At 38.9% G+C, this 19,716-nt stretch overlaps 1 protein-coding gene across 1 annotated transcript in view; it reads left to right on the top strand.

Annotated features, from left to right (window-relative positions):
• The first annotated feature begins 3,693 nt into the window (after window positions 1-3,693).
• Window positions 3,694-19,716, top strand: part of AHI1 (Abelson helper integration site 1) — a 168,118-nt gene continuing 152,095 nt past the window's right edge. Inside the window, 6 exon segments of the mRNA XM_070417742.1 lie at window positions 3,694-3,799; window positions 3,802-3,870; window positions 8,433-8,557; window positions 13,166-13,719; window positions 16,514-16,692; window positions 19,009-19,231. Coding sequence (XP_070273843.1) covers window positions 3,694-3,799; window positions 3,802-3,870; window positions 8,433-8,557; window positions 13,166-13,719; window positions 16,514-16,692; window positions 19,009-19,231 — 1,256 coding nt within the window.

Here is a 19,716-nt window from a genome sequence, read left to right as displayed (position 1 = left end):
AATCCCAACCCCCAGTACTTCAGAATGAGACAGTATTTGGAGATAATGTCCTTAAAGAGGTAATTAAGTTAAAATTAGGTCATTAGGGTGGGCCCTAATCCAGTATGGCTACTGTCCTTCTAAGAGGAGATTAGGACACAGACAAGTACAGAGGGAAGACTATGTGAAGACAGAGGGAGAAGGCAGGCACATAAGAGCCAAAGAGAGAGGCCTCAGAAGAGACCAACCCCGCTGACACCTTAATCTTGGACTTCTCTTACATGGTTTACAACAACAGCATCTTACCTCATATCCCTGTATCTAAATTTGCTTTCTTCCCATCCACTTTCCACACTGCAGACGGAGTTTCTTTCTGAAATTAAAATTTGATCGGTTTACTCCATGATTAAAACCCCTCCATGGTACCCCATTAACCCGATAATACTGTCTGGCTCTCTTCATAACTTGCTTATCTATCTTGTTTTACTTTCTCCGAGCGCCCCTAGCCTTTTTCTTGACTTTTTGTCATGCTGAATTTATTTCAGTTCTTAGATTATGTCACGCTTTCTTTTACTCAGCACTAAACCGCACCTTTTCTACCCAGAAACCCTTCCCGACCTGGACAACTCCAGGTATTTTTAAATGTCATTCCTGTTATGAAATATTCCCTACCTCCCACTCCAACTACATTTCTGCAAGCGACTATAAAGGTCTAGGCAAGAGATGATAACAGGTGTACATCTCAGCCAGTCTGATAAACTGGGGAATGTATTATTAATTCCCAAATCAGAATGTACCATCAGAGTTATAACCTCTCTTTGTAAAAGGAGGTACTTACATCACAGTTGTTAGGACAAATGAAAAACACATTAAACACCTATAATGCATAGCTCCTAGGAGGAGCTCAATACAGGGGTGGGAAAACATAGGTTTACAGTTGTAATATAATAAATAAATAGGAGAACCAAGATGGTGGCGTAAGGTACAGACCTGTGCATGCTGCCTCCCACAACAACATTGAAACTACCAACTATAAGACAAACAGCTATCATTCAGAACCATGGGAAATCTGGCCCAGTGGAAGCTCTACAACTGGAAGGAAAAAAAGAAGAGCATTGAGACTGAGTAGGATGCACAGAGGCGCCAAGAACAGAGGTGCGGAGTTGCGCGCCAGGCGGGCTGCAGCTGGATGCACGGTTTTTTTCAATCGGAAGGGGTTATAAACTCTCGAATTACTGAGCTTGTTTGGGGTGGGATTCTGAGGTCCCAGACCCCTACGGGGAGAGGCGGGACGGCCTTGCAGTGGGTCGGAGAAGAGGGTGGCTTTCTCGCGGAGCTGCTCACTGGCACTCGGGGATGTGGAGATGCGGAATTGTGGAGAGGCAAGGAGTCGCGGAGACGCCATTGCTCTTTGCTCTGCCCTGGTGATTCCCGGAGACCCCACCCTACTCAATTTACATCCCCGTCCAAGCTGTGCCAGTGGCACAAAAGGAACCACCTGTGCTTTTGCAGCCTAACCCAACAAACTGTAGATTTCAACTCCTCGCACACATAAGGGACACACTCAAGAAGCAGAATCAGGTTCGGAGGAAGCCAGAGCCGGACCTGGCTGGACCGGCGACATGGAACCGCTGTACCAGCAAACGCACAAGCAGGTCCACCAGATCCAGTCTCACATGGGACGCTGGGAGACGGCAGACAAGCAGCCTGTGCACTTAGTAGAAAACGAAATCTAAGCAAGCATACCAGATATTCAGCCACCAAGAATGCCTGGAGATTTTGTCTAGCAAGGAGCCGCCCAACAAAAGACAGAATGCCAAACTTCCTGTTGAACAGTTAAAGTATGATGTCTAGCACCTGCAGACTGCTCTCAGAAACTTCCAGCATTGGCGATACGCAAGGGATCAGCAGGAGAGACAGTGAGAGGAGCTTCTGACTCGCACCTTCACCCCCAACGTGGGATGCGGCACCCCCTGCGAGGCTGAGACGGCCCCTGTGAGGCTGAGACGGCCTCTGTGAGGCTGAGATGGACCCTGGGAAGCCAAGAAAAATACCACATGATCTCACTCATTTATGGATAATAAAGACCATTATAAACTTATGAACAAAAATAGATACAGAGGCAGAGCATCATTGAACAGACTATCAAAATACAGTGGGAAGTTTGGTGAGGGTTGGGGGGGGGGGGGGTAAGAGATCAACCGAAGGACTTGTATGCATGCATATAAGAATAACCAATGGATACAAGACACTGGGGGTAGGGGAGGCTGGGGGGTTGTCAAGGGGGGGAAAAGGAGACATATGTAATACTCTTTGTAATACTTTAATAAAACAAAATTAAATTTAAAAATAAATAAATAAACAATACAAAAATAAACTGTTTTGTGTAATCACAACTATAAACCTACTTTTGCCCACCCCTGTATGTGTCATCTATACCCATTCACAAATGATCATGAAGTAGTGCCAACTATTTGATAGATACTATTATTGATGCTGGGGCTAAAAAAGTAAAGTACAATGCAAATAATTAAAATATTTTATAGAATGAGTATCCAAAGCTTAACAGGATATATGTATGTACACGTACATACACACACACACACACACACACACACAGCAGGAGTGTTTAGAGCAGCGGTTCTCAACCTGTGAGTCGTGACCCTTTGTGGGTCGAACGACCCTTTCACATGGGTCACCTAAGACCATCGGAAAACACATATATAATTACATATTGTTTTTGTGATTAATCACTATGCTTTAATTATGTTCAATTTATAACAATGAAATTGGGGGTCACCACAACATCAGGAACTGTATTAAAGGGTTGCGGCATTAGGAAGGTTGAGAACCACTGGTTTAGAGGAATTAGTCAACCTAGTTAAGATTCAAAGGATGGACAACATTTGGGCTGAGATATGTAACAGTAGAAGTTTACAAGGAGGGGTTTTCAGGGAGAGGGGACAAAGTATGCAAGAATTAGGGCATGAAACGATATCAATTGTGGTGGTGCACCTACTTCAACATTGCTGAAGCACAAAATTGCAATGAGGCAATGAGAAATGAAACTAGTCAGGCAGATGGACTAGGCAAAATAACTAGTTTTCTTCTAAGATCATGAAACATTTTCAGGAGAGTGGCATTATCAGATTTACATTCTTAGTGAAGTCATTCTGGTTAGGGATGTGGAGATGGAATTCCAGGGGTCAAAACTTGAGTCCGGACTACTAAAGAGGCCCTCTCACAATAATCCTTGGGAGATGCCCTGAAGGCTGGCCTTAGGCAGTGGGCATTGAGATGGAAAAGCTATACACGGGGTGTTATAAAGGTAGAATGGACATGATTTTGGTGTAAGATGTATTTAGGACGCTCAACAGGTAATTGACTACAATACTGGGGAGGATAGTAGGGGCTTAAACCACGAAAGAAAACCCAGAAAGGTTTTGAGTGAAAAGAGAAACAGTTCGGTTTGAGACGCATTGGACTGGTAATTTCTGCCTTCTCATGGGACTTGGAGAAGCAAATGCGATATGCTCTGCAAGGTGTGACGATGCCAAAGGAAATGGGAAAGGCTGGCCTCCAAAGCGATACGCTTAACGCTCCCACGGTGCAGCCGAAGCAACAGGTCAGACTGCGTGAGGACTCCTGCAGAAAGCTGAAGTGTGGGAGTGATTTGTCGGGTATTTTTCCAGCCAGGCTGACTCGGAACTAAAGATGGCGCCTATGGCAGAAATTAGAAAGTGGGAGGGGGCACTGGGCGTAGAAAAAGATGACGTGTTTGTTTTTGTTCCACTTCTAACACATACTGATAACTTAGCGCCAAACGATCGGTGGATAATGTCTGCCTTAACATCTGGTCTGCAGTGCAACTCTCCTTCCGCACGCTGGCCGGTGGGTGCGATCGCGCGGGGGCCTGGCGAGCCTGTTCCTTCCCCGCATTCAGGTTTCTCATCTTCCGCGGGGTCCACGACAGCCTCGCCGGCTCTCTTGGCCCCGTCCCGCTGTTCCCAGCGCTGGCTACAGTTCTGAGCTGCAGAGGTGCTTTTTTGGGGGGTGAGGGCAGGCTCTCCGGGCGCCGGCGCATTCCCGGGGTCCCTTTCCGCTCCAGCGGTTGCGCATACTTCTCCCGCGCAGGACCGCGCGGGCTCGAGGGGTGCGGCGCGCGGCCCCGGAGCGCGTACCCGGCCGCAGTCTCCGGACGCGCGCCCCATCCGCAGTCCCCTGGGGCGCGGGGTGGGCGGCGCGGGGGCGGAGCCGGGAGGGGCGCCGTAGCGTGCGGCGGTCCAGGCCGCGCCGCGTCGGTTGTCCTGGGAACCGCGGGGCAGTAGTGCTGACGTCAGCCGGCTGCGCGAGGCCCGCAAGGCGGCACCGGGCCCGCTCTCGGCGCCCGGGTTTCTGGCGGCTGCGTTGCCGGTGTGGCCGCTAAACTGCCAGCCCGCCCCTCCCGGCGCGCGGGGCCGCTTCGCACCGTCGGGTGCAGCGGGACGGGCTGTCGGCCGCACGGCGTCTCCTCCCCGTGAGTACGCGGCAGGCCTGTGCCGCGCCGCCCGGGGAGCGGCGGCCGGGGGCTGCTCGGGGCCGTGGGCGCGGGGGCGCCGCCGAGCGGACGGATGTGGTTTGGGAAATAGACGTACTTTTCCGCTCCCTTCCTTCCCTGGGCTCCACGGATCTGGAGTGTCCGTGTGGTGTCCGACGGAGTGAATGCAATCTTTGCGTTTCCTACTCCCGGTTCTGGTGTAAACGTTTTCAAAATAAGAGAAGTACGTGTAACCCCCTTTTGGATGTCGCCCCGGTGCTGATATTGAACCTGTGAGTGCCTTCTTAATGACATCTGAGAAGGGGTGATGGAGGCGTTTCATTTTTAAGAAAAAAGTCAAATTACATTAGTAGGGTCTTTTCGATATGTATAAATAGAAGGAAAAAAGTAGACTAAGAATCTCTACTGTGAAACATCTGCTGATTGGAGTGTTTGGCGTCTCTCTCTCTCTCTCTCACCCCCCCCCCCCCCCTTCACCTGTTGCATTAATGATTGCTGAGCCGACCCAAGTAATGTTTTCCTTTTCTTTTAAACGTTTTTAGTTTTATTCTTAGAAACATATGCATCTTGGCCCTGGCTGGTGTGGCTCAGTGAGTTGGGTTTCACCCTTGCACCAAAAGATTGCTGGTTCCATTGCAGTCAGGGCACATGCCCAGGTTTTGGGCTCTATCTCTCTTCTCCCTTCTTCTCTCTCTAAAAAATCAATACAACTATTACACATGTTGTGTTCTAATGTAGGAATTAATGTTTGTTTTGGACACACCCCCATCTTTAAGTAAAGTTGGCAATTCAGGAAAATTGTTGGGGTCCAACCCCAGCAGGTCCAGGGGTCCCCAAAGGTGTGAACGGAGTCGGCGAAGAAGGAATGACACGGAGACAGCCTTCAGTTGATCAGCAGCCTAGCCAGGATCTCCAGCCAAGTTCTGGTCAGGATCTCCAGCGAAGTTCTGGTTAGGATCTCTAGCCAAGTTCTGTCTAGGTTCTCTAGTTAAGTTCTGATTCGGTTCTCTCACTAGGTTCTCCAGCCAGGTTCAGTCGCCAGATTTTGTAGCCAGGTTCTTCAGCCAGGTTCTGTCTAGGTTCTCCAGCCAAGTTCTGTCCAGGATCTTTTTCCATGTTCTCTCTCTAGGTTCTGTCTCTAGGTTCTGTGTAGGATCTCCAGCCAAGTTCTGGTTCTCCAGCCAGGTTAGGTCGCCAGGTTCTATCCAGGTTCTCCCGTCATGTTCTGTCTAGGTTCTCCAGCGAAGTTCTGTAGCCAGGTTCTGTCCAGGATCTTTTGCCATATTCTCTCACTACGTTCTGTCTCTAGGTTCTGTGTAGGATCTCCAGCCAAGTTCTGTCTCTAGGTTCTGTCTCTAGGTTCTGTGTCTTGTTGTCTTGTTACATCTGTATTTATACCAGTTGATTTTAATCCTGTCAATTTCTATTCCAAAGGTTAGGGCGTTTCTTATTCCAGGGAGTAAAGATTATGTAGCTTAAGTGTGATTGTTTGTAGTTAAAGTGATTAACTACCCGCCTGGCACTTAGTTAAGGGGTTTTATCCCCTCCCCAACTTCAGGGAAAAATTCCTACCTAGGGAAACAACCTTTCTCGGAGAGGTGACCTTGGTTAAAACACATAGCGCCAAGAAGGGGAACAAACATATTAAGAACAGTATGCCATATACGCCAGGTCCCTTGAAACATATGCTGTGCAGATGTTTCTTCTCTGCAGTGACTGTGTCAAGCAGCAAGGATGGACCGGCTCCCGGCAGAAAATATATATATATATATGTGTGTATATATGTATATGTATATGAATTTACCCATAGTTTTGATACACAATATCACACACCTACATATTTATTTGAGAAAGATGGGATGCATGCTTGTGCTCACCTTCTCTATTGCAGCAGCATTTTCAGTGGCAGGTTCAGTGATTTTAAATTCATTATCTGTGAATGTGCTCCCCACAGCCCACTTGACTAACACAAGAGTGTGTGCTCTTGGGAAAGTCAATCCTGAGATGGTATTTGGTTTCTTAAAGGTGCATTGCAATATTCATTTTTTTACTTGAAACACTTTATAAAAAGTGTATAAAAAGTGTAACATACCAAGTTACATGTTTATTGCCTTTCAATTTTTTAAACTTTTATTTCAAATATGTGACTGTTTTATTCAAATGTGATCCAATTTGCTTCACTTTTATGTTGGACTCTAAACTGATTCACATGTATTCAAGTTATTTACATAAGATTGAGGTAAAAGAAATTGGTATAAACCTTATGACATCATTTTGCCTAACAAGTATATTATAATTTTTATTTGGAACTTCCATATTCCAAATAAATCCTCTTTGTTTTAATAGGATCCTGAGTGAGTTAATGCTTTACATTGCAACTCAATGCTCTCCATAAAACTGAGATAATGCCCACTGGTGAGACTTTTATGAAATGTATGTATACAATACAATTTATTTATTTTAAAGTTTGGATTATTTTAATGGGTGCTTTAACAGATTAATGAATAAGATAGATGTTATCAACCAGATACTCACATTTAGAGATATTTGAGAGTTTGATATTAAGTTTTCTACTTGATGTTGGTAGTGAAGGTTAGCATGTATTCAATGGATGGCAGTTTAGGACTCAGCTGGACAAAGTAATAATTACAACATATGGTTAGTTTTCGTTTTTAATCATCAAAGTGGATGTTTTATTCTAAACAGCCAGAGGCAAACTTTTTCTTAAAACGCAAGCCAGTAGATATTTTAAGCTTGGTCTCTGCTCCAACTACTGAACACTGCCATTGAAGGACTAAAGCAGCCATAACAATCTTAACAGAGTGGGCATGGCTTTGTTCCAATAAAACTTTATTTACATAAACAGGTGACTGGCATGCAGGCCTTGTTTGCCAACATCTCCTCTGGGACATTCATTCATTCATTCATTCAGCATTTATTTAATACATGTTTGAGTATTTATTCTATGCCAGACTCCATAATAGTAGCTAAGGATATAGTTGTACACCACACAGTATAGTGGAAGACACAGATGGTATATTTATTTATAGGTATACACAAATAATTACACAGTTTCAAGTTGGGTTAAGTGCTGTGAAGGAAAAGAATTGTCTGCTTGCTTGAGAAGTGGAGAAATTTAGATGAAGTTGTCAGTAACAGTTCTACTTTAGATTTATCATTAAACAGGCAGCTTCATACCAGCCATGCAAGGAGTGAGAAGCATCCACCTCCAAGAAGCAGCCTCACTTGGGGAGGAACTTGTTCTGACAGAGGATCTAGAAGGGCAGTATGGCCAGAATGTAGGGGTCTCAGGGGACATTTGTCTTGATTTGAAGCTGTAGAGGTAGGTAGGCCAGGAAGTATGAATCCTGCGGCACAGAGGGAGGGCTTGTTTTATTTCTGTCTTAAGTGAAATGGGAAACTCACAGGGTCCTAAGTAAGAGAATAACAGGATTTGATTTATAGTTTAAAGGAAAAAAGCAACTTTCAATTTTTTATATTTGTTGAATGTTGATTATTGACTAGGCAAGTGTTAGCCGTTTTTCATGGAAAATGACCTTTGACATAAGAGTATTCTGATACTACATGTAAGGAAGACATTTAGAAATGTTAACTAACTTATCTAAGGCCATATAACTACGAGTAATAGATGCTACTGTGCATCATAAGTAAAAAGTTAACTTATCAAAGGAAACTTTTAGAGGTTGCAAACCAAAAGGTAAGAGGGATCCAGATGAGTGTGGTGTCATCAAAGCCAAAAGAAAAGTTTTTTTTAAGAAGAAAGGACTGGTTAGTTGTTCTAATATAGCTGGAGAACTCACACGGGTACTTACAAGACTGTATTCTTTAACATAATAATGTAGCTATGTTATAGTAGAGTTATTTAGAAAATGACATGAGTCTTCATTATTTGTAGTTGAGAGTGAAGCCAAAGTAAAAACCGAAGTGCATTTTGAGGAATTGCTTAAGACTCACAGTAATCAAATATACGAAAGAAAAAAACTGAAGAAAAATATTGGCACGTCTGGAGAAAAAATCTCAGTGAGTAATTGATTATTTGGTAATGGTGACTTATGTATCTGCATAAAGTTATGACTTTTCATATTAAAACTCTAAGGAATTTTGGAAATTAAAAACAGTAAATTTATATCATGGTTAATAACACGTGATAAAATGAAATTTACGTTAGAATTAACATCACTGTTGGAATATTGAGTTCAGCATTGAGTGCTGTCCTACAAGAATAACATAGACAAACTGGTGAGAGTGACAAGAGGGTAATGGGGAAAATCAAAACTAGCCATATTACACATATTTGAAGAAAATAAAAATCTTTAACTCAGAACAGCTTAGAACATAATATCTTCAGATAATCCATGAAAACTTAAGGCACTAATTATCCTTTTGTACTTGAGGTACACTTCAAATGATAGAATTTTTGGCAGCACAGTTGGAAGGATTAAAAATACAGAACTCAAAGCAATACTAAGTCAGCAATTAGCTACAACCCGATTCCCAGGGTACAATAAAGAGTCTGTAATAGCCGAAACCGATTTGGCTCAGTGGATAGAGCGTCGGCCTGGGGACTGAAAGGTCCCAGGTTCGATTCCGGTCAAGGGCATGTACCTGGGTTGCGGGCACATCCCCAGTGGGAGATGTGCAGGAGGCAGCTGATCGATGTTTCTCTCTCATCGATGTTTCTAACTCTCTATCCCTCTCCCTTCCTCTCTGTAAAAAATCAATAAAAAATATATTAAAAAAAAAAAAAAAAAAAAAAAAAAAAAGAGTCTGTAATAGTATCCACAATTAGTGCAGATCTATTTAGTCTTCAGACTTATCTCATTATTTCAGTTACACCTTTTACTTCTTTGACCACAGTCTGTTATGTGCACAGACACATAAACACTTCATGCATGTTCTGATAATTGGTACATAGTTGTTGTTTTTTGGGGGGAGGGGGTGCAGTAGTTTAATAATGAGTTGTAGACATCCTACATTTTACTTATAGCAAATTTACCCTATTCTGTATTGTCATGTGACTTGTTTATTTTAATATTCTGTCTGGTGGACATCAGTGTACACTAGCATTGTATATTCTCAAGTGAGGCAACAATAAGTGCTAACCTTGGCTAGAAACCAGCCACACACATGCGAGAGGTTCATAGTACACCAGTGTACTCCTGCACGCCAATTTAGAATTACTGGCAGAATGGGGAAGATGAGGTCTCCCCTAATGCATACTGTCCTAAAATAGATTGTGCTTCCTCTGGTGGTACCATTATACAGGACGGTAGGGAATAGAGACATTCAGGGGTTGGGGCATTGCATATGGGTATATGCCCTCCCCTTGGGCATATACCCATATGCAAAAACAGAAAGAATGCTGGACACAATTGTCTGCAGGATATTTTTATGGACTCAGTCAAAGTAGAGCCTCACATTTTCTCTCACTGTCAGAACTTGGCTTTTGCATTTCCAGCCAGATATGCTCAGGAAATGGGCAGAGGATAGTACATTTACCTAACGTTCAATTTAGATGTTGGGGAGGGACAGACAGTTGTGAGGTGACTAAGCATAATCTACTCAGTCTTCTTTGGCAAATGCCAGGGCATTCAAGGTATCTTTTCATTCATAGATAAGTAGCCTAGGAAAAATATTTAGAAATATTTTTCTCGTCAAAAGAAGGAATATTCCTGGGGGAAATTTAAATATGTTTTGTTCATTATCACTGTCTAACCTATATCATCTTGAGTTTCTCCTATCTCATTTTATTCTTATAACTTATTTCATTGAGGTGATACCTGCTTCTATGAATGACAATTTCTAAAAATTTTATTTTGTATGTTAAATTAACTTTAAAGGGTGGAAAATATTCTAGATTCTCCAGTTTTTAATAATATCCTTCAGCCCGGCTAGAGTGGCTCAGTTGGTTGAGTACCGAAAGGTTTCTGGTTCAATTCCTGGTCAGGGCACATATCTGGTTTGCAGATTCGATCCCTAGTTAGGGCACATGCAGAAGGCCACAGATCAGTGTTCCTCTCTCACATCCATATTTCTCTCTTTCTCACTATCCCTTCCTCTCTCTAAGCATTTCCTCAGGTGAGGAATATATATATTCTTCAGTTGATTCTTGTTTTCATTCACCTTTATCAAGCACAACATACCAAGAGCTCAGCTCAGTTCCCTGGATCCTGCCAAGGGCTGGTCCTGAAAACAGGCCTGTCTTAGGATTTGCAGGCTTTGAGCAACCCAGATCTGCTGAGTTAACTCCTTTCTGCACAACCTCTAAAAAGACTGATTAGAAAAAAAGGAAAGAAGGCAAAAATTACCAATATTAGTAATATCAGAGAGGATTCATTTCAGTGCAGATGTTTCAGACCTTACAAGGATAATAAGGAATTACTATAAATACCTTTTATGATCATAAATTTAGCAGCTTATACAAAATTCACAAATTACTTGAAGGATGCAAACTACCAAAGCTCACTCAAAAAGAGAATGATAACTTAAATATTGTGGTGTGTTTTCTAATGGAATCTGTAGTTAAAAACCTGCCCACAAGGAAAACTAGGTGGCTAGTTTTTTCAGCTGGCTTCATTGTTAAATTTACCTGGTATTTGAGAAAGAAATAATAATTCTATACAAACTCTTCCATACTATTTCCTTCATTACTTTCCTCATAGTTTGTATAATATTGCCACTACATTTCTGGTATTCACTGAGAGAAGAAAGAAAAATTTATATATGCCCCATTTTAACATAATGGAAAGCCAAGGTTATTAGGTATGAATATATTCATAGAAAAGACAAAAATAAGGTTCTGAAATGATTAGCAGTATGTGAAGCAACTAGAGTTGAGATTTGGGTCTTCTTTTTCTCTGTAAGTATTTTCTGTTGTTTTGTATTAAAAAAATTTTTTTTTAACTGAAGCATATATTGCTTCTATAAGTGGAACATGTGAAACTAAACTTTTTTAAAAGGAAAATTATTTTTATTAGATTAGACTAAAGAAGATTTTTTTTGGAGGATTCAGCTTCATATTTCATCCTTAAAGAATAGATAGGACTGGGAACTATGTTTTAGGTAATCAAAAGAGTCTTAGAAATGTTAAAAAAGATATACAGGGTGTGGCAAAAGTAGGTTTATAGTTGTATTTGAAACAAAGTTTATCCTTGTATTATTTATTAATTATTGTATTTTCCATATGAAGAACTGTAAACCTACTTTTGCCCCCCTGTATATAGGAATACTAGTTCTTTTAATATTTTTCTGTCTTTTCACATATAGTAGATATTTTCTAACTACTTTTAAATATGGGGATGTTCAAAAATTGAACTTCAATTTTTATTGATAAGCTCATGCATTTCTGAAAGAATTCTTCATTTTGATATTGGCTTCCATCTTTAGCAGTTTGGTTTTATCCATTCTGTTTTCAACACATATCTTAAACTTTTATTTCTGTCACTCAGAATTTTAATTCTGACACCTGCAGTGGTTTTGTTTGTTTGTTTTGTTTGTTTGTTTTTACATCCAGCATGCTTTGGAATTTTTTTAAATTCTTACTTTGTTTCTGCTATTCATTTTCCTTCATTGTTAATATTTCTGTTTTATTGGATTTGATGGCTTTTTCTTAATTGTGCTACTTTCTTTCAGTGTTTGTTAGTTTTTAGTTGTCTAGTCATCTTTCTAAGTAAGTATCTCTCTCTCCTGCCTGTTGGTTGTATTCAACAAAGTCAGCTTCTGCTGTTGGTGAATGAAGCATGCTGCCACATCTCTGTGCTCAGCTGTTTCATCCTCTTAGTGAAAGTCACCATCTAACACAGATGGAGGTGGAGGACAGAGTTGTACCTCCCAACTCCTCAATTGGTTACCCTCAGCCTTATCCCCTCCTTCACTTTGTAATTTCTTTACTCTGAGTGTGTGGCCTCTCCAGACTTTTTTCTGGGGAAATCTTTCTCTATGGACTGTGGTTTTCTCTGGGAGTTTCTTAATAGATTTAACCCTGCCTGCTTTTTATCCTTAGGAAATTTCTGAAAATATTTATCTTATTACTAGTAACATTCCTATTTGATTTCTAGCCTTTTTTATATTAAAATATCTTACTTTAAATAATTTTGATTGGGGAAAGAGGTACTGGTGTGTGCTGCGTCTGTCATTTGATTTACCTTGGTAATATTTAATCTTTGCAGTATTTTCAGTGATACATTTGGACTAATTGCAGGTTGATCCTAGAGCTATACACTGTTGGTTTTAGAGTGTGATTATGAAGCAAGATAAATGACCTGTGCAAATTTTCTGATGGGGAACCTGAAGTTAGCTCAGAGGCCCTTTTACCAACTTCTCTTTATTAGGGTATGGATCATTCTGCCAAAGAAGAAATAGCATTTGAAATTTGAGCAATTAACTTCTTAAAAGTCATTAAGGACATGTTAACGCATTTGATCAGAAGTTACCCTCAGAGATTGCCAATCTAAGGTTGCAAGAATGAACTAGGAGAGTTCTTATCAGGTGCTCTAGAATGTCACTGTTCGAGTAAAAATATTATATAATTTTCCAGTATTACACATTATTGAACACTAATCATTGTGTTTTATCTTTACATAACTAAACTATGCTTAGCTGAAACTTTGTTATTATGTCTTCTCCTAGCTTGACACTCTTAGAAGCAATCCTCAGAAAATTAAAGAAACTGAAAGTGATGAAGTAATTGCTGCTAACACTAATAACACAAAGAAGAGCATGCGAGTCATTAAAAACAGACCAAGCATTCCACAGTCAGCAACTGAAAATCCAGGTGATGAAGGGAGTGTACAGGAAGACAAGCAAGAACAGGCAAATAAGATTACAAAAACAATGTGCCAGGTGACTACAGAAGAAACGGAGCAGGAAACTTCTGAGAAAGTGGACTTTCTACATCAGAAAGTTCAGATGAGGTTACAGCCAGGTTTTGCTGATCACAGAAGTGAGATGGCAAATGAAGAAAAAGGAAATAATTTAGATGAGGAAGAACAACTGAAGCAAGTGTACAAGCTCCAGGTAGCCGAAGAAATGGCAAAGGAGATTAAGAAGAAAATAAGAAAGAAACTCAAAGAACAGTTGACTGACTTTCCCTCAGATACTTGCTTGCATGATGACAGATTGAGCAGTGAAAAAAAAAGAAAGAAAAAAAAGAAAGCTCCAATCCTGCCTGATGCTGAAACAAGGTACTTTATATTCATAAATATAAAATGTCTTCTTAAAAAAAAACCTATTATTTTCAGCTTTAAATGATATCTGTAGTTTCACAAAGAAAATTCTTAAGACTTTAATTTGGACACATTGCCAGTACAACAATAACAGCTAACGTTTTATAAAAGTTAACTCATTTATTCCTTATAACAACCCTATAGGGAATAGTAATATTATCTTTTGTAGATGAGAAAACTGAAGGGTTTATGTTACAGAACCAGTAAGAAGCTGAGCCAAAACCTTAGCAGTGTTGCTCCAAAGCAGTGGTTCCCAAACTTATTTGGCCTACCGCCCCCTTTCCAGAAAAAATATTACTAAGCGCCCCCTGGAAATTAATTTTTTTTTAATTTTAATAGCAATTAAACAAAGATATATGTATTAATGTTTCTACCTTTTTCGTAAAATATAGTAAAGAAAGGTGTAAATTAGAAACATTGAAGTTTGAAATTATGAAACTATTTATTGAACTCAGAATAGAAAGGTAATACAAAAAAAGTTAAAACAAATGCACCTGTGGCCATCACTGCCCCCCTGGATCGCTGCAGCGCCCACCAGGGGGCGGTAGCGCCCACTTTGGGAATCACTGCTCCAAAGACTACCCTTAACTACTCACTTACATCTGCTTTTTAAATAATACAAACTGGATTACTCCCCCTTTTTTTGAGTTATAAATACCTGTTTGGATATATGAATATAGCATTTTCCCCTTATACAACTAGCATTTGCTCATTGTAGGACATACAGAAAAAAAAGAAAATAAAAACAATCCAATCATCCAGACATGATTACTACAGGTATTAGCAATTTGGTATTCTACTCTTTTTCTGTATATGATGCTTATATATGTATGCTTGCATAACAGTGTGAATTGTGCCTATATTCATAGAATATGTCTCTGCTTGGTGAAAACAAAATAAAACATGCCCTTTATCTACCATAATTTATTTTCTGTAAATCCATATTTAGGTAAACACCTTGAAGTGGGAGCATTCAGTATTCAACTATTGCCTGGCACACAGGGGCAGTTTTCCCTAATGTCCTCATCTAAAAATAATTCCCCTTTTATCAAAAGCTAGATAACCAGTGGTAACAAAGAGAGGGCAAATAGAGTTGCTAGAGGGATATGCTAGTATATTTATTATCAGTTGCTGCATTAAAAAAAAACCACACACACACACACACACAAAACAAAAAAAAATACTCCAGAATTTAGCACTTTAAAACATTCAAGCATTTATTGTCTCATCAGTTTTGTGAATTAGGAATCTGGGTGTGGCCTAACTGGGTGTCTCCGACTCAGGGTCTCTCACAGGCTACAGCCAGGATATCAGCTGGGGCTGCAGTTATCTCAAGACTTGACTGGGTTGGGGAGGATCTGCCAATGACGTTGCTGTTGGAAGGCTTGGAAGATCCACTTCTAAGCTCACTCATGTGACTGCTGGGAGGTCTGAGGTCCTGACTGGCTTTTGGCCAGGGACATCAGTTCCTTGCTATTCAGACCTATTAATGTGGGCTACTCACAACAGTGGGCATTTGCTTCTCCAGAGAGAGAATTCAGAGTCTTTGGAATCTAATCCTATGCATAACATCTGTTACTTTTGCCATACACTTGTCTACTTAGAAGTATCAAAGGAAGGGGATTTCACAAAGCTATGAATAGTAGGAGGCAGGGATTATTGGGGGCCATCTCATTGGCTGTTACCACAGTATATTATAAGTTTTCTTCTCATAGCTACCATATGAATTGGGAAGCCATGCTCACTATTAGATAAATTTAGTTCATGGCCCTGGCCGGTGTAGCTCAGTTGATTGGGTGTCGTCCTGCACACTGAGAGGTTCCCAGTTTGATCCCCAGTAGGGGGTGTACAGGAGGCAGCCGATCGTTGTTTCTCTCACATTGGTGTTTCTCTCCTTCTCCCTTCCTCTTCCTAAAAATCAATGAAAATATTTTTAAATAAAATAAGTAAATAAATTTAGTTCATAAATTTTAAATAAAGCCATGGTTGATATAACAGTGACATGCAAAGGGTATTGTTTTCTTTAAGTAATAGTATTTGATGATGTACTAAAATATGGCTTTCTGAGATGACTAATTGAAATCTTTTTAAATTTTTTTTATTTCTCAACCTCTTTATTGAAATATAATTTTATATATAATGGAAGTCAATTTTTGATTATTTAGATACAGATATTTTTTACTTGATAAATTACAAACTTTACTGGCTGGTTTCTCACTACAACAATATTTACTTCTGGGATGCTACCTTTTTACTATTTATTAGTTAATCTGATGCACATTTTCATTTTCAGCCTTCTGAAAATGTAGTGGCACACCAGCAACTGGAAAACGAGCAATTTTTAACTAGAAATGAAAGGTTGAATATCTGAAGCCTTTTGAAAACAGAAAAAACTGAGAACATATGTTTTGCTTTTAAATAAAGTAATTTAGAAATGTCGTCTTTTATTTGACAGCAAGGTGAGGATGCTTTGATCAGTCCTATGTAAAAACAGATCCATTGCTCATAAAATACAATTTCATTTCCCCCTGGTGTTGAGAGCTTAGTTTAATTTGACTCCTGGGGAATATCCATATGTCTAGTTTGACAGCTAACCATTTTAGTGCAAAAGAAAGCGTATGTATCTCCTAGTTGGAAATAATATTGATTTTAGGATTATCCTTGCCTCTAGTCACTGTTCACTCTGCTGCAGTATGCAGTATGAATAATGACAATATATAAGTAATGACGTATAATTCGGTTATACTTGTAGGACATTGCCCTTTGATGATACAATTCAAGGTGAACAAAAGAAGGAAAGTCTAGTTGGAACAGTTACTTCAGATAATCATCAAGATGATGAAATAACCACTGTGGAACAAAATGTAGATGACAGCATGCAAGATGAGACAAAATTCAAACCAAGGAAAAAGAAAAAGAAGCCTAAAGCAGGTTTGTTATCCCGATTAATTGAAAAATGTGTTCCTTGGTAGAAATAACTTGATTTTAGAACTTTCAGTCCTTAAAACTAAATATCTTACAAAGATATAATTTTTAAAATCCAATATAGAATATTTGGTACTTGTTCTTATATTCATCTAGATTAAAACAGTTCATTATTTGTGACTGTGTGTCTCTGTGATAAGTTAGTATCTACTTGAGTCATCTCTAATTCCTGACTTAATTTAATTCAACTCTAGAATGACATTAACGTTGTAGTTGCTATTGTAGCATAGAAGATTTCTTCTTTCTACCATTGAGTTTAGAATCCTAAATAATTTAGACTCATAGTTGAAAGCTATAAATGGTCAACAGCCAGTAAACATTTCAGATGTTGAGGCTGCATGCTTCTGTCAAACATGGGGTCTTCCCAATTCCTCAGCCTAAGTTAGCTTATGTCCTTCTCATTTTTCTTTTTCCCTTCTTGCTTTCGATCTTCCTCTTTGCTCATATCTTTCCTCTTATTTTCCTTTACTTTTTACTCTTTCCTTTTTCCTACACCCTTTTGTTGTTGTTTTCAGTTTCTATTTAATTGGCCAAAAACTGGCACTATCCTAGGCAATTTCAGAATTTATGGTACTTATTCATTGGATTATGCAATTGATGATGTTTTATGGTTTCTGTAATTAAATTTTGGAAAAGTGTACATATTATAAATATACTACTTAGTGAATGTTTACAGACTGAATATGCATATAGAATCATCATCCAAATAAAAAAACATCATTGGCACCCAGAAGTCCTCTCAAGTCCCTTTCCAGTTCATTGCCCTTTAGGAGCAAACACTATCTTGGCATATAAACACTGTCTTTACATAAAAAATAAATGCATAGTTTATTTTTGCCTGCTTTTCTACTTTCAAATAAATAGAATCATAAATACTCTGCTCTTTTGTGTCTGGCTTTTTTCACTCAAAATTATTTTTGTGAGATTTATACTATGGTTGCATGTAGTTAAACTTATTCATCATCAGTTCTGTTTTTATACTGTATAGATATCCATTGTATAAATATAACACAATGAATTTGCCTATTGTATTGATGGACATTTGAGTTTCTTGTTTTAGGTGGTTACAAATAAAGCTGTAATGAATATCTAGTCATGTCTTTTGGCAAGCGTATGTATATATTTTCATTGAGTATATTCTTAGGAGTAGAGTTACTATGTCATAGATTATGTGGAGTTTTCACTTTAATAGGTATGTCCCATTTTTCCAGAGTTGGTTTACCAATTAATACAGGCAGTATTTGAGAGCCTCCATTGCTCTACATCTTCACTAACATTGGTGTTAATATTTTGAAACGTTAGCCATTTTTAGTTGTGTATATTTCATCTTGACTTTAATTTGATTTCCATGATAACTAGTGAAGTTGAGCATCTTCATGTTTGACTACTTGGATTTCTTCATTGGTAAATTTGTTCAAGTTTTCAGTGTATTTTTTTAATGGAATTATCTGTCTTTTTTATTAATTTGTGAGAATAATTTATGCAGCTAGTCATTAATCTTTTCTTATATAAAAATATAGCTGCAAGTCCTTCAGCTTACCTCTGAATACATCTCCCTTCCTTGAATGTTAGTCCATACATTGTTTCTGTACTTTTCTCATGCCTTTAAAAAATACTTTTCTGATGCCTTTAAAAATAAAGTCTTTTTTAATTCATTTGGCTTTTCAAGTTTTTATTATCAGAAGCATTGACCTACTACATCCTCTCAGAAGCATAAATTACAGTTATAAATGAATTGAGTGATATATATTCCACTTGGAAAAGACCTAGATAAAATTATTTTTATCTTTGCTCTCTTTTTCTTTTTTGTTGTTGGTCCTTATTAGGGAAAATAAAGATTCCTTATTTTAATGTATTAGGAAATGCAGTGTTTTACTCTTAGATTGTTGTCTGATATTGCCTGGCTTTTTCTTTTGTTGTTTAAATATATTTTTATTGATTTTTAGAGAGAGAAGAAGGGAGAGGGAGATAGAAACATCGATCAACTGCCTCCTGCATGCCTCCTATTGGGGATCAGACCCACAACCTGGGCATGTGCCTTGACTGGGAATCAAACTGATAACCTCTTGGTTCATGGGACAGTGCTCAACCAACTAAGCTACACTGGCTGGGCTTGTCGAGATTTTTCCTTGAAGTTTCTTTATTAACAAAGACAAATAACCATGAATCATTGAGATTAGGCTATATGAAAATTCAGTTTACATTGTTGAGTATATTGTGGGAAAAATGAATTGCAGTGTTGATTTTCTTCCATACTTGTAGTTTCAGATGATAATGAAGACACTGAGGGTGATAATGGTGTTCATGAAATAACAAGTCAAGATAGTCCAGTTTATCCCAAATATTTGCTTGATGATGACCTTGTCCTGGGAGTTTACATTCACCGAACTGATCGACTTAAGTCAGATTTTAAGATTTCTCGCCCCATGGTAAAAATTCACGTGGTTGATGAGATTACTGGTCAGTATGTCAAGAAAGATAATAGGTAATTTTTTTATTTTTTTATTGTACAGCCAACCCATTGAATTGAAAATGTCTATAGTAGAAGTCCTCTTTTCTGCCATTGAAAGTCAATGTGAGTAGGGCTATGGATTTGTATTGGAGAACAGTTTACCAGTTGTAGGTGTTCAACAACAATTCACACCGATCAGTATGTTTTATAGAAGAAATGGAGAGCATCTGTTAATTTAGTGATTCATTTTAAGTGGAGGAGAGTTGAGAGAGTTTCTGCCAAGCTTAATGACTAATTTATGGCATTAAACTAGCATTGTAAATCTTTTTACGTTGCGCTGTAAATGCATTAGTTTTCTAACTTCATATTTTTGTTTTGAAGTTATTATGTTACCTGGATCTCAGGTGAGATAAATGAATCTTGAATTTAATTTTATTCCTGTTATTACTTCCATAACTAATATGTGCTTGAAGACCCAAATAAAAAATACAATAAAATAAACAATTATACTAGAACTA

This window comes from Myotis yumanensis, unplaced genomic scaffold (genome assembly GCF_028538775.1).
Source record: "Myotis yumanensis isolate MYYU_CA2020_CCGP unplaced genomic scaffold, mMyoYum1.0.hap1 SCAF_6, whole genome shotgun sequence".
Classification (NCBI taxonomy): domain Eukaryota; kingdom Metazoa; phylum Chordata; class Mammalia; order Chiroptera; family Vespertilionidae; genus Myotis; species Myotis yumanensis.
Note: the sequence above shows the minus strand (reverse complement) of the source record. Positions and strands in the feature narration are given on the sequence as shown.